This window comes from Stegodyphus dumicola, chromosome 2, assembly GCF_044657685.1.
Source record: "Stegodyphus dumicola isolate Sdum_Otavi_A_Nest chromosome 2, ASM4465768v1".
Lineage (NCBI taxonomy): Eukaryota > Metazoa > Arthropoda > Arachnida > Araneae > Eresidae > Stegodyphus > Stegodyphus dumicola.
This window is the reverse complement of record NC_140769.1, coordinates 19961939-19976609: the sequence shown is the minus strand read 5'-3', so window position 1 is coordinate 19976609 and position 14671 is coordinate 19961939. Positions and strand designations below refer to the sequence as shown.

The 14671-nt window shown below is 30.2% G+C and overlaps 1 protein-coding gene across 3 annotated transcripts in view; it reads right to left on the bottom strand.

Moving 5' to 3' along the window:
- Positions 1 to 14671, bottom strand: part of Crag (DENN domain-containing protein Crag) — a 171639-nt gene that overhangs the window by 41048 nt on the left and 115920 nt on the right. For all 3 annotated transcript variants that reach the window (XM_085810501.1, XM_085810503.1, XM_085810502.1), the window contains one exon: positions 6121 to 6322. In XM_085810501.1, coding sequence (XP_085666627.1) covers positions 6121 to 6322 — 202 coding nt within the window. The remainder of the gene's footprint in view (positions 1 to 6120; positions 6323 to 14671) is intronic.

The window sequence follows — 14671 nt, the reverse complement described above, 5'->3', positions numbered from 1 at the left end:
TGTGGAGCGAATATTTCCACCCCGGGTGGCTGACAGATGGCGCTAGTTGTCCTACAGCGGTGCTACAAGTAAGTAGCGTGAGTATGCAGACACTTAAGAGCGACAGTAATGGCACGACGTCTAGAAAAGTGGTCTCGCATAGAGGTGCGAACCGTAATTCGATTCTTATGGGCCAAGAATGTGGCCGCATCCAAAATTCACAGACAAATCGTTGAGGCATACGGGGACAAAGCAATGGGTAGACAACAGGTAGCGAAATGGTGTTGTTCTTATCAAGCGGGTAGGGAACATGTGGAAAACCACAATATGGAAGCGATCGGCCATCCAAGTTCTTCAAGGAGGGATATCAACACTGCACGTGTTGAAGAACTCATCCAAAGGGATCGACGAGTAACCGTCCGTGAGATTTTCTCAGAGTTGGACCTGAGTTATGGTAAAGTTTAGCATATCATAACCGATGAGTTGCGATATTCCAAAGTTTGTGCCCGCTGGGTTCCATATGCGTTGTCCGCGGAGCATAAGGCCACTCGAATGATGTGCAGCCTCACATTTCTTCAGCGATACCATTCAGACGGCCAACACTTCATTGATCGCATCATTACCAGTGATGAAACATGGTGTCATCACTTCACCCCCACATCCAAAAGAGCCACGATGGAGTGGAAACACACTGGATCACCGACGAGGAAGAAGTTTAGGGTCCCACCCTCTGCTGGTAAAGTGATGGCAACCGTTTTCTGGGATCTGACTGGTGTGATCCTAACTGAGTATTTGGAGCGTGGCCATACCATTAAGGCCGATCGTTATTGTGCCACCTTAACGAAATTGTGTAAAGCCATCCGATGCAAACAGCCTGGATTACTGAGCAAGGGCGTCATTCTTCTGCATGACAATACCAGGCCCCATACAGCTCTCCAGACTCAGGAATTGCTGCAAAGGTTCAAGTGGGAGGTCTGGAATCACCCCCCCCATACAGCCCCGATTTGGCTCCAAGTGACTATTTCATTTTTACGGCGTTGAAGCGATACTTATCCAGAACACGGTTCACCTCAGACGATGCAGTGAAAACAACTGCCGAGAAATGGCTCAATGAGCAGGGCCCTGATTACTACTAAGACGGGATAAACAAGTTGGTCGAACATTCTGACAAATGCCTAAACAGGTTTGGTGACTATGTGGAAAAGTGAAGGCCAGATGTGTCTTTTGATTCCCATTTGTATCTTGTTTCTATTGTTAATAAATACTTTTTCATTTGCCTTGTAAACTTTTTTTTGGATCACCCCTCATATTTATATAGTTTCTAAAGAATTTTTTACATAAACTTTAAGTCAAATAAAAAACGTATAGCAACATAATTCTTGATTTAAAATTAGAGTTATAAAAAAACTCACACTGACATAGATTTTTAAAAAAATGCTAAAGCAATTTTGAGGCTGATCTAAAGTAGAAATTGTCTTACATACGTACAAATTTGTTACTCTCTTTAACTGTAAAATTTTTTTGCTGGTTGGAGCTTAGTTTATACCCTAGGTAAGGCACAGTCTTTTTAGACTCTGTAAAATGCAAGTACTTAAACTACGTCAGTATGAGTTTTTAGAGTTAGGTGGTACAGAAAGATATGTGTAAGACTATCAGGTTTCATATCCTAGTGTGTACTTGATCAAAATTTTGGTCAAGCAGGGAATAAAGTCATTCCATCCCCACTGGTATGCAAAGCATTTGGTCAGTAACAACTGGTCCTGTTATTTTATCCATAATTATTTATAATGATACTTAAATGTGGCCCATACCCAAATGCAGAGATCTCATATAATTATTTTCTTTAGCCTGTTAATGGATTGATTTATTGCTACATGGTTAAACCCTTTTTTTAAGCGGCCAGGTATCTTTAAACAATAAAAATAGCCAAATATATAACAAAGTTTAATGCTCCATGTCTTATAATTAGCAGGTTTATGTTCAGACAATTTTCTACACTTATTTCAAAATTCCTGATATTGTATTTGTTTTTTTTTTATTTATGTTTCAGATATTAAAATATTTTTAATAAAATACCTTCATTGTGGTCAAAATAAAATTATACGTACTGCATGAAGCATAAAGGATAAAAAAAATACTATTTTTAACTCATTTCGTCCTCAAAATTAAAAAAACAATGCATAACTAAAATGTTTTACTTAAATTTTTATGCTAGAAACATAAGACAGTTGCTTATTTTATACTCATATAAGGTTTATATAATTTGTCAAAATTTCCTGAAATTCTGATGAATAGTTTCAAAAGAATTATGCACACATGCAAGAAAATTTTGCAGTTTTGAAAAAAGATTTAATTACTATCAAATGTTGTAAATGTATATTATTTTTTTAATATTAACTATTAAAGAACTATAAAAATACATTTATCAAAATAATGTTTACAAATATGCATAGTTATATATTTAAAATGTATTGCATACATAAATTTTAACTGAGACAATGAAAAATCATGTTTAAATTTTCATATGGTTTCAAATTTAATTACAGTTCTAAAAAGATCTTATGTCAGAAGCACAATGATTGGCTATTTTACGCATATACATTAAAAATTTCTTGAAATTCTTATCAGCCAGAAATTTTGAGCACAAGCAGGAAAAATCACAATTTTATGAAATCTTAATTGAAAAATGAAATTAACTTGAAATCTTACAAGCACATAACTTTCTTAATATTAAATATATAGATAGATATGGTAGTAATTTTTCAATTACGTATAAAACTGTAATTTTCAATTATGTATAAAATTGTATTATCTATGTATAAAATTGTATACAGAAATATTTCACATACAGTAGAGACTTAGTGCAAGGAATATGCACAAGTGCAAACTGTAAACAAACAATCAGCTTCTTTAAATTATAAAAAGTTTAGAATTATTTTTTAACAAACACTGGTTCTAAAGCAAATTCTTACAGAGGTTTGATTTAAAATGCTTGTAAAAAAACTGAATTTCAATAAAAAAGCATAAAAAATGATTTTGTGGTACATTTATAGGAATTTGATCCATTAAAATTGTACATAAGAGACAGATCTGTACGTATACAAACACAAAATTTCACTGAAACTAAAATATCACACTTAGATTCATAAAAATTCTTTTACAAATGTCAGTACTGAAGAATGATTTTATAAATCCATACAAGATATAGAAAAAGATTATTTACTCTATGCATAATAGTCTTAAAACATGATCACACAAAGCATTAGCTTAAACTGCAATATTATGTAACATTATCTGCTAACCATTAAAAAATTACAGTATTTTACCATTTTATATATAGATATTTCTCTAAGGTGAATTCCATTATACTTTGCAAATGCAACTGCAGTATTTAAAATCACCCATTTTTAAAGTAATATATGCCATTTACTATATGCTACAACAATAATTTACTGATTTAACAATTAAAAATAGTTAAATCAGTCATCAAAAAATGCAATTAAAAACAGTTAAATCAGTGTTGTGGATTTATGAATAAGACATTACAATACAATGAAACAGGGGTTACAATTACTTCTTCAATACAATGCCTACAGGTATTCTCCCTAATAATCAGGGCATTGCTGCCATCTCCTAGGTAAACATGTGATGACAAACTATAAAGTATCCTGTCAAAGACACAAAATCTAGAAATAAGCTGCATTTTTAAATCGTTAATATCGAGTACAGCACGAGTAAAAACTTGATCAATTAAAATCTGCTGGAGAAAGTTCCAGGGAATTGAAGGACAGCCACTGAATTTTCCCAAACTAAACCCTAAGGAATGTAATAAACTTTTTATAGCAGTATCTGAAAGCTCACGTTTTCACTCATATCCTACTTGCCATCACCAGCCTTAAAAATGCAGCTCTTCAGGAGGCTGTGGATCGGAGGCCAATAGGGTTGGTCTGAGGATAAAGGTGCTGGCACCCCTTTTTTGCAAGATGGAGCTGGGAATGCCTTGCACCTTATGAAAATCAGTTTATACTGTGAAGAGTTCAATTTTCGTCAGAATGCAGGGAATGCCTTGCACCTTATGAAAATCAGTTTATACTGTGAAGAGTACAATTTTCGTCAAAATGCCAGGACACTGCATTCTGACGCTTGCACATATATGTCAGCATCACTATGAAATTATTGAGGTGTCAGAACATGAAAATTCCACACTTTTAATGCTATGATGGAGTAAAGAATTAAATCCAGAAAATATGAATTTGAAACAAGCTAACACCAATAGGATTCACAAGATAAATTTATTATCAGGGGGGGGGATCACTAAATTTTTTTTCTTCCAATTAGTATATTTTTATTTATTAATTTATTATTATTACTTGTGGCATGAATCCTGTAATTATGATCAATATTTCAACCATTTTTAATCCACACACATCATGTGACAAGGCAGACCTATGATCACTGTCGCTTCGGAAAATTTCTTGTTTTTCCGACAGCCCCATCCATGCCTGCTGCGATTATCACACATGAGATCCTACAACTCATTATGGCAAATGTACCTGGAAGATAGCAGCAATGCTTTGACTGCCATGAAAAACATTTTCAAGATGTTGTGTTGAAAAAGTTATGCATGTTTTGTGAATCCATACCTAACTGTACTCAATTGTATTTATTGCTGTACACAATAAATGGATTATCTTACTTTGAAAATGAGTAACATTAAATACTACATTCTATTTGTTTGACAACAACGTTTACAGAATTCACAAAGCAGCATATTATTAGGTAGTAACAATCTATATGACACTGCAGAAAATAACAATGGATGAGATTTTTATTGACAAGTAGAGTCAAAAGTCGTTAATTTGGACACCCATAATCCGGACCTCAAAGCTACAAACTTTCTGCAGATGCAGACCTTTACGGCTGCGCATATGTGTGTGCGCATGCCCATAATACGTTTATGCATGCGCATTTAATGTATAACGGATGGTATAAGCTAAAATTATCTAATTATCTATTTCAGTTAATGTTGCAGATTGCGTTGTTCTTCAAACTTCGAATGGGATCCGTCTTATTATTTTTTGCAGACTGTTAGAGTAATTTTATAAAAGTAAGCTCGAACTTTCGATTATGTCAAATAGAATTTCCAATGCCGAAGCTCCCAAAGGATCTACAAAGCGAAAGTATATTTCGATGTCCATCAAACAAAAAGTGGAATTGCTGCAAAAAATGGATAAAGGCATATCCTTTGTTTCTTCAACCATTCCGAAATCTGTTTATCCATTTCACGCAGCTCTGCGGCGGGGAAGAGGGGGGGGGCACGCCGCGGCGTGCAATTAATTGGAAATTGATCTGTCAGCACTATCCTTATCTTCAGGGCAGATGTTTTTATTTTATTTGGCTTATAATTCCTTACTAAATGTAGTATTTCTTCTCGATGTTCTCCATCTTTGATATGATTTAAATCAAATTCCTCGTCATTATAATTCGCTTCCGATAGCGAAGAAAGTGACACAGAGGTTATTGAAAACGAAAAAATTTCGATTGACAAATTAGTCGGTATTCTCAACACAGCAATTATAGGACTTGAACAGTGGAACTTTGTAACTGAACAAGAAATTATGTCTGTTTATAGAATTAAAGAGAAAGTATTATCACATAAAACGAAGCATCTTAAACAACTTACATTAAAAGAAATGTTTAATAAAGTAAACAAATAAATATTAAGCTTTTTTTTTTTTTTTTTTTTTTTTTTGTAAATTTTGATACCCTTTAGATCATAATTGTTCTTTATTTCATAAATTACGGTTTCATATTTTTAATTTTATAATTTCTGCATGCCATCTTACCAGATTTAAACTGATGATCTATAATCCGGAAAAATCGATAATCCGGAATTGCCGAAGTCCCGACGAGTCCGGATTAACGACGTTTGACTGTATTATTATTCATTAAACTTCTTTTTTAAAGAGAAGAAGTAACTTACTTCATATAAATTTCTTAAAATAAAGATTTAAACATATCTGAGATTTTTTAATCATTATTTTTACAATAAATAAACAGGTTCTCAATTACTTTTACTAGAATAAATAAATTCTCATTTTGCTGTAACCTCTTACACCTGCCAATCAGCACAATACTTACTGTGTATTTAAATTTGATTCATCAGCACTCCAACCTTCCATAATTTCTTCATCATAGAGTAAAGAGCAGCAAGTGAAACAACGAGAGCACGTTGTCATTGATATTTCAATAGCAGTTTTATGTATGACAGAATTATCATTTTGAGCAGAATTATGCATTTCAAACATTTCATACACCTGGGATGAAAAAACCGGAGCACTACCTGTAACAAGAAGAAACAACGAATAAATAGTCAAGAATGAAGTTTATATTTAAACTAATGCAGTAACATAATTTTTATTAACCTCAAAGTGCACAAAACTATGGTGGTTTATACTTTTTGGGGAGGGAATCACTTGTGCTTTTGAAATTTATTTGCAAGAAAAATTTACCAGATATTAAAAAAATAACTTCAGCAGATTCTTTTTCAAGTATCCTATTATTTGCCTTTTTTCAAAATTAGTCTCCTATAAGGAATTAGGTTCAAAGTGTTCATAATAATAATAAATAAATAAATAAAAATAAAATAATAATTAAAAAAATGTACTCGCATATTAATCTAAAACCTGAAAAATTTATTATTTTTAAGATGTGTACTAATTTCAAGTGTATGCTCAACTTAATTACTAACACAAAGTGTTATCATAAGCTGTCGGTGAATTATCACCATTAACAACTACATAACTGCAATTCAATAAGAACAAGTCAAGTTAAGATCGAATAGAATTTATTAAACCACTGCAGTGGGAGATTAAAAATGAAATTTTTATACAAGCTAAAATGATGCTCTACTACACAATGCCATAACAAAGATGAGGCTACTTGCTCTGGACCAGCTAGGACTAGTTAGGAAAAGCTAGGACTTCAGCTATTTGCAAAAACAAGATACTAATTTCAAAATTAAATATGGATTTGTAATTATAAATTCATAAACCACAACCAATTGTATAGTTATAAATTTCATTTCTGGCCTTCCACAAGTTCAGCAAGAATAAGTTTTCAAAGAGAGAGTAGCAATATGACAAACATTACAAAGGGCCACAATGAGGATTAAATTCCTACATTTTAAACCATGTTCCATGCCTTTGAACTTTTTTATCTGACTAAATACTGCTGCAATGAGCCAAGAAAGATAGAATAAATTTTAATTCAAATTTTTTAATCCAAAAACTTTCGAAAACTTTTTGAATTTATTAAAAAAAATGTGTTAAAAGGTTTTTTGAGGAGGGGAGTTTATAGGTATTAAAAAAAAAAGGATAAATTCTTCAATACTGTGTAGATTTTATTTTGAAAATAAATTTCAATATAAGTGTTCAAAAACAAATGCAGTCTACTGCATATAGTGAAAATCAAACGAATATTACAAACTCACATTTACATTTACAAGTAGACATATATTTACACATTTATATCTATTTATAAAAATATTAATAGATATACATACACATACGAGCTAGTGTTCAGTAAAATATTCAAAGAGTAACTCATATAATCACACTTAACACAAAAATCAAGTGTTTTTTAAACAGCTGTTTATACGTAAATAATTCGATACATTTTTGTACAGGGTTGCACAAACGCCGTGATGGTTACAATGACTTCTTCTTCTTTTTTTTTTTTTTAATTTGTTTATTTAATATTTTTATTTTGATTGTAAAGTACATCTGTGAGATACACCATGGAGAAAGTAAATCCTAAACAGTGCACAAAACTGATTGAAATTTATTCTGAAAATCAAAGATCAGTTATCCTCAAACAGCATACCATCAGCATTTTAGTATGCACAACTGTCCTGATCAGACTACGATTCTCCGTCTGGCAGCGTGCTTTCGGCAACATTATTCAGTCTGGCAATCACCCAAGAATGGGTTTGTAATTAACGTTATCACTCACTCGTTGAATGTTTTCAGGAGTTCGAACCAAACATTGTGAGACTTTGGATGCATTCTTTGTATCAAAGTGGAGGAAATCTGAGCAATTTTTGGGTACAACAGAAAGAAATATGTGCTTTAAGTGATCAAAATAACTGAAATTATGTTCCTCGAATATAGAATCTAGCAGACCTCTCCTCTCGGGGATGCAGTCTGTAAATCTTAGTGTCAAATGAAGTTGCAGGAGGGTCCCCACCCAGGCAGCATGCATTCGTAAATTGCACGAGAAAAATATGCGCAATTTACAAATGGCCTTTCGTATAAAAAACGTAAAAATATCATAAAAAGTGTCCAGTGGCAATTACTAGATATTTACATTTATTTTTACGTTATACTATACGTAACTTTTACGTAAAATTTAGGTATATTTACGTGAGAGACTGCTGTTCATTCGCAACTTTTACGTATATGTAAATTTCTGGAATTTACGTATATTTTTAGTAAAAATTCACGTATATTTAAGACACAATAACACGCCAAATAAGTACTAATTCAGAAGTCAAACAACAAAGTCCAGGCTTTCTTATCTTATCTATTCTTGTCTAGGCTTCCCTATCTTATCTAATCATTATTTCCTACCTTGTTCATTTGCGGTTTTGCAGCTGAGGATGGTGGTTCGGTAAAACCATCGAAACTAGTCCTGTGAAAATTTTAAAAATTAACGCTGATTTTTGTTGTTTGACTTCTGAATCATTACGTATATTTATCGCATATACGTAAATCTCAATTTTTTGCTTCACGTATGCGTATATATTTAGTAAAAATTTACGTAAATCTCCCTGATTTTTTACTGTATATACACGTATATTTAAGGTAGATATTCCCCATATTTTACGGTACAAAAACATATATATTTGATAGAAATTAACGTATATATTTCCCGTATTTTACGGTACAAAAACGTATATATTTGATAGTAGTTGACCTACATCTTCCCTATGTTTTCTTTGCGTATGCAAATGACTGGTAAAAATTTAATCCAATGTCTTCTCCGCTTTACTGTGTATAGATGCACATTTTTGGTAAAACATTTGCATAAATCTCCAATTACCTTTTTACTTAATTTTTCGTAAAATGTACTTATTTTAATCTCATATTTTTTATATAAATCTCTGCAAAAACTTTCTGCATGCTATGATTAAAAGGTAAAATGTCATTTTTATATCAAATTCTTACATATCTGCCTTTTAGTTATGTACAGCAATATGGAATATATATGACTGAAAAATTTAAATGCACTAGTAAATGAAAAAAAAAAAAATTCTATTAAAAAATTATGTAACATTTAAAGACTGAAAATCACTTTTAATATTTCATTTCAAAGTCACTACAAAATATGCAATAAATTTCATAAACATCAATTCTATGTTTTAAATCAATTAATGCTATCGTTCATTTACATTTTTGTTTACTAAATTCATTATGGCTAAATAACACTTTAAATAAATTATTCGCTTTTCCGAAGGACATTTTTTTATGCCATGAAAATGAACGATAGCATTAATTGATTTAAAACATAGAATTCAGGTTTACAAAATTTATTGCATATTTTGTAGTCACTTTGAAATGAAATATTAAAAGTGATTTTCAGCCTTTAAGTGTTACGTAATTTTTTAATAGAAATTCATTTTTTTGCATTTGAATTTTCCAGTTATATATATTCCATATTGCTGTACATACCTAAAAGGTGGATATGTAAAAATTTTATATCAAATTAATATTTTATCTTTTAATCATAATATGCAGAACATTTTTGCATCGATTTATATAAAAAATATGAGATTAAAATAAGCACATTTTACGAAAAATGCAGTAAAAAGGTAATTGGAGATTTATGCAAATTTTTTACCAAAAATGTGCACTTATACACAGTAAAGAGCAGAAGACATTGGACTAAATTTTTACCAAAGTTATTCGCAGAAGATTTAGGTCAATTATTATCAAATATATAAGCTTTTGTACCGTAAAATACCGGGAATATCTACGTTAATTTCTATCTAAAGTACAATATAGTTAATTACCAAATTCAGTAAACGACTGTAGCGCAAAAGAAAACATCATACATTTAGATTATTTGAATGAGTGTGCTAAATTTTAAAATTGTTAAATATAAACCAGGAGGGATATTGTAGAAAACTTACCTTTTCCAATAGTTACAGAGTTTACTTTTTGCTTATTTTCCTTGAAGATGAATGTTTAATGTCACAAATATTGCATTCATATCTTCAGATAATACACAAATATATATATATTTATTAAAATTAAGTTTATCAAAAACATGTTAAAGAAAATATTATTAATTTGCATGTAAGTTAATAGAGTAACTTCTGTTTTAAGTACACACATAATTATGATATGTAAAAATTTTACATTTATCAGTCAATCTTGCAATGTATTGTAATCTATTGTTGTCTTTCTCAGTTTAAAATCTTATAAATATATTAGATCAGTACTAAATGTTCACCTCTACAAAAGAAATGCTTTATCGAGACATTTTTAAAAAGTTCCCTTTTACAATGTAACTGTTAATTTCATAAATAAGTTCATAAAATTATGCAAATTCAAAATTATTTAAATATGTTTTTTATTTAACTTATATACCAGATAAAATTTTAAAAAGTTAATTTGTTTAGGAATATTGAAGTTTTTAAATATTTATGTCATGTGACTTTTTCTATAACATCATTATAAATGTACATGTTGATGTGGACAAATCAATTATTTTTTCATCAAATAGCTATGTGGTATTAAATGATTTAAAAGGAGGCAACTGGACAAAAGAAAGCAATTAGAAGTTGGCTAATTTTTTATTAATTACTTGTCAAATGCAGTGCATTTTAGATTACACTCATATGATGACAATGAGTTATTTAAATTCTAAAATTATTATGAACATATCCCACATAAATTAACAAGTACAGTCAAAAGTCGTTAATCCGGACTCGTCGGGACTTCGGCAATTCTGGATTATTGATTTTTCTGGATTATAGATTATCAGTTTAAATCTGGTAAGATGGCATGCAGAAATTCTAAAATTAAAAATATGAAACCGTAATTTATGAAATAAAGAACAATTATGATCTAAAGGGTATCAAAATTAAAAAAAAAAAAAAAGCTTAATATTTATTTGTTTACTTTATTAAACATTTTTTTTAATGTAAGTTGTTTAAGATGCTTCATTTTATGTGATAATACTTTCTCTTTAATTCTATAAACAGACATAATTTCTTGTTCAGTTACAAAGTTCCAATGTTCAAGTCCCGTAATTGCTGTTCCCAGAATACCGACTAACTTGTCAATCGAAATTTTTTCGTTTTCACTAACCTCTCTGTCACCTTCTTCATGTATTTATCCATTTTTTGCAGCAATTCCACTTTTTGTTTGATGGACATCGAAACATTCTTTCGTTTTGTAGATCCTTTGGGAGCTCCAGCATCGGAAATTCTATTTGACACAATCGAAAGTTCAAGTTTACTTTCATAAAATTGCTCTTACAGTCTGCAAAAAATAATAAACCGAATCCAATTCGAAGATTAAGAACAACGCAATCATCAACATTAACTGAAATAGATAATTAGATAATTTTAGCTTATACCGTCTGTTATACATAAAACATGCACGAGAAAACGTATTCTGGACTTGCACACATGCATATGCGCAGTCGTAAAGGTCTTTCGCGCACGCGTAAACGCCTATGCGCATGTGTCAACGCGGCACATGCGCAGAAAGTTTTTAGCTTTGAGGTCCGGATTATACATCATTCCGGATTATGGGTGTCTGAATTAACGACTTTTGACTGTATCAAATTTCAAGTTGTTTGAAGTATTATGAACTGTAATACTTGCAAAAGAAATACACATGAAATTAATTTAAGAATTAGGTTTATTTAACAGGTATTCAAAAACTGCAATTACTGTTAAACAATAAAAACTAACATTAAATCTGAAGAGCATAATTTTTTTCAATAACAAAATTCAATATAGATTTCATTCAGCTTCGCCATATTTGTTCTATATTTTGCTGTCTTTAATATCCTTCTCGATTTTTGTAAAAGTGAATTCTTTGTCACCCAATGTTTTGAGAACAGCTCCTAAACAAGAAATAGAAAAATTTGTAATAATTTCACACTTCAGATGTTTTCAGTTTTTAAATATAATTGAAGTATTAAAAGATGCATATAAAATGCACTGAGTATTTCATATTAAAAAATTTACATTTCAGTAATTAAAATTTTAAGTTCATACTATCACACAGTAAACTTCAATTATATACCTTACACAATGCCTATAATTTCAAGTAAAAAATACCTAAAGATTTGTTTAGAACTGCAAGTCTTTAATGGCTATGTTTGTATTTAAGTACACGAGAAAAAACTTAATTTTGTATTAATTATAATGCATTAGCCTTTCCAATTTTACTCCTACATATAGTAAAGAATATTCGCTTTCTTACAGATAACTTTTTCTTAAATAAAGAGTAAGCAGAAAACTAAACACAACACCATATACATATAACAGAATACTTCATAAACATACGTATATGCATTAACAGGCTATTTTACACATTTCAATAAACCAGAAACCAATACACAATCAAAAGTATTATCAGTAAATTCCTCCAGAATCAGAAGAAATCTTTAATTATGATAATAATGGCATCTCAGTTTGCAATATAAAATATTTTAAGTCTACATTCATGTGCATTCTAAGCAAACAGAAAGCTGAATAACAATAAAATTATAAATACCATAAAAAAGTTAAAAGCCACGTAGAATGATAGCAAGACTAAATGAAGTATTCCTTCAAAAATCAATTTAAATTCAAAAATTTGCCTTCCTATTTAACATCTCAAAATAGGATTACTGCTTTCACTAACTAAATCTCCTGTCTTGGCAAAATAAAAATTGTCACTTCTGTTGCAGGAAATATTTGCTGCAAACTTTGTGTGCAAATAATCCAGTGAAAAAGATTTAATTGTGGCTTGAATATTTTCTTTATTAAATAAATGAAAAATTCCCACGTAATATTAATTTATGATCCACATGAAGCTTTTTACCATATCATGCAGCTATTTTAAAATATATACTCTCATATAAAAGCCACAGAATTTTTTTACCAATATTAATATGGTATAAATCATTAATAAATCTTTTAAAAACAGCCCAAAATTTTCTGAATTTGATACCCAAAAATAATTCTACGTAACTGTTAATGTATGCATTTGCTTGCACATACTTAAAATGTATTATACACACAAAAAATTAACATATTAACTTTAATAAATTCTTAATTAGCAGGATGATTCAATTAAGGCAAAATATGAAAGAAATCTACCTGATGGAATAGTTGTAAAAGATATATTTAAAAAAAGCTAATACTGTTTACCTTACACATGGCAGAAATTGAGTAAACTGTATGCAGCTGGATTATTTATTAGGAATAGAAGTTAGATCAAAGTACCAGTTCTGGAAGGCTTTAACTATTTGGGTGCAAAGAAGCATCTCAAATTTAAAAAGAATAAAAGCTAATAGAATTTTATAACTTTTACAATCTAGTAGAAATATTAGACATATAAACAACACTAAATGCCATTATTTACTTGCATATTTTCTTTCTTTGTGTACTTTACTCCTTAATTTTTCAGCATATGATTTAGAAACAGACTTATGGTAAAAATGTATACTGGTAAAAAAAATATTGCTAAAACTAATAAGTCCTTTGAATTATATACTATAGTGCAAAGAGGGATGGAATATGTGACTAAATATGATAAATCAGATTACAATAACATTAAACAACTAACATGAAAAACTGAAAAAAGAAATTTTATTTGAAATTATTTTTTAACTCATGGAAAGACAGACAGTATTTCCAACTTATTAAATTCAATTACACCTTACCTTTGTCAAACCAATATAGGTACTTTTCCATTTTGCCGGTGCAAGCGATAAAGTCGTCCAAAATGGTACAACCGATGCCAAACAGAATATTCTCGCTGGTAACCTTTTACGTTTCATTTTCAAAATAAGTCGCAGCAATTTCTATCAGACTGAATGTTTCTTTTAATACTGGGATACAATTACACAGAATTTTTACCAGATAGTTCAATCTTATGTCCTAAGGCCATTCGTGGTAATTAACTCAATTAAGATGCAATCACACGCTCTACCGAAAATATAGAAAAGGCAAAATCAAGGGTTAAATTCATCAATTCTAATGAGAATGCATTAGCGAAGTAAATTCCTGCAGTTTTACATAATTTCTGAGTAAGCTATTCATACGAAATGAAATAATTCTTGCATTTAAACTTGTATTCCAAATTAAGATTTAACTTGAAATTAATGTAGATAATTACTGAGAGAATTAGCGTAGTTTAACATGAGATGAAATCACTTGGGGTCACATGATATGAAATGGCGAATCAGAATGTTGCACCATAAAAGCATAGTAAATTCTTAAATTAATCTCTTTTTACAAATACAAATTAATGTTTTTCTACAAATTTATTGTCTTTATTTATTATCATTTTACAAAATTTTAAACGATATTAAAATTTCTATGCCTTTAAAATAAAAATTTTTTAGAACTAACATTTGTTAACATTTTTTTATGTGTATACTGTGTGTTGTCGCCAATAAAGTC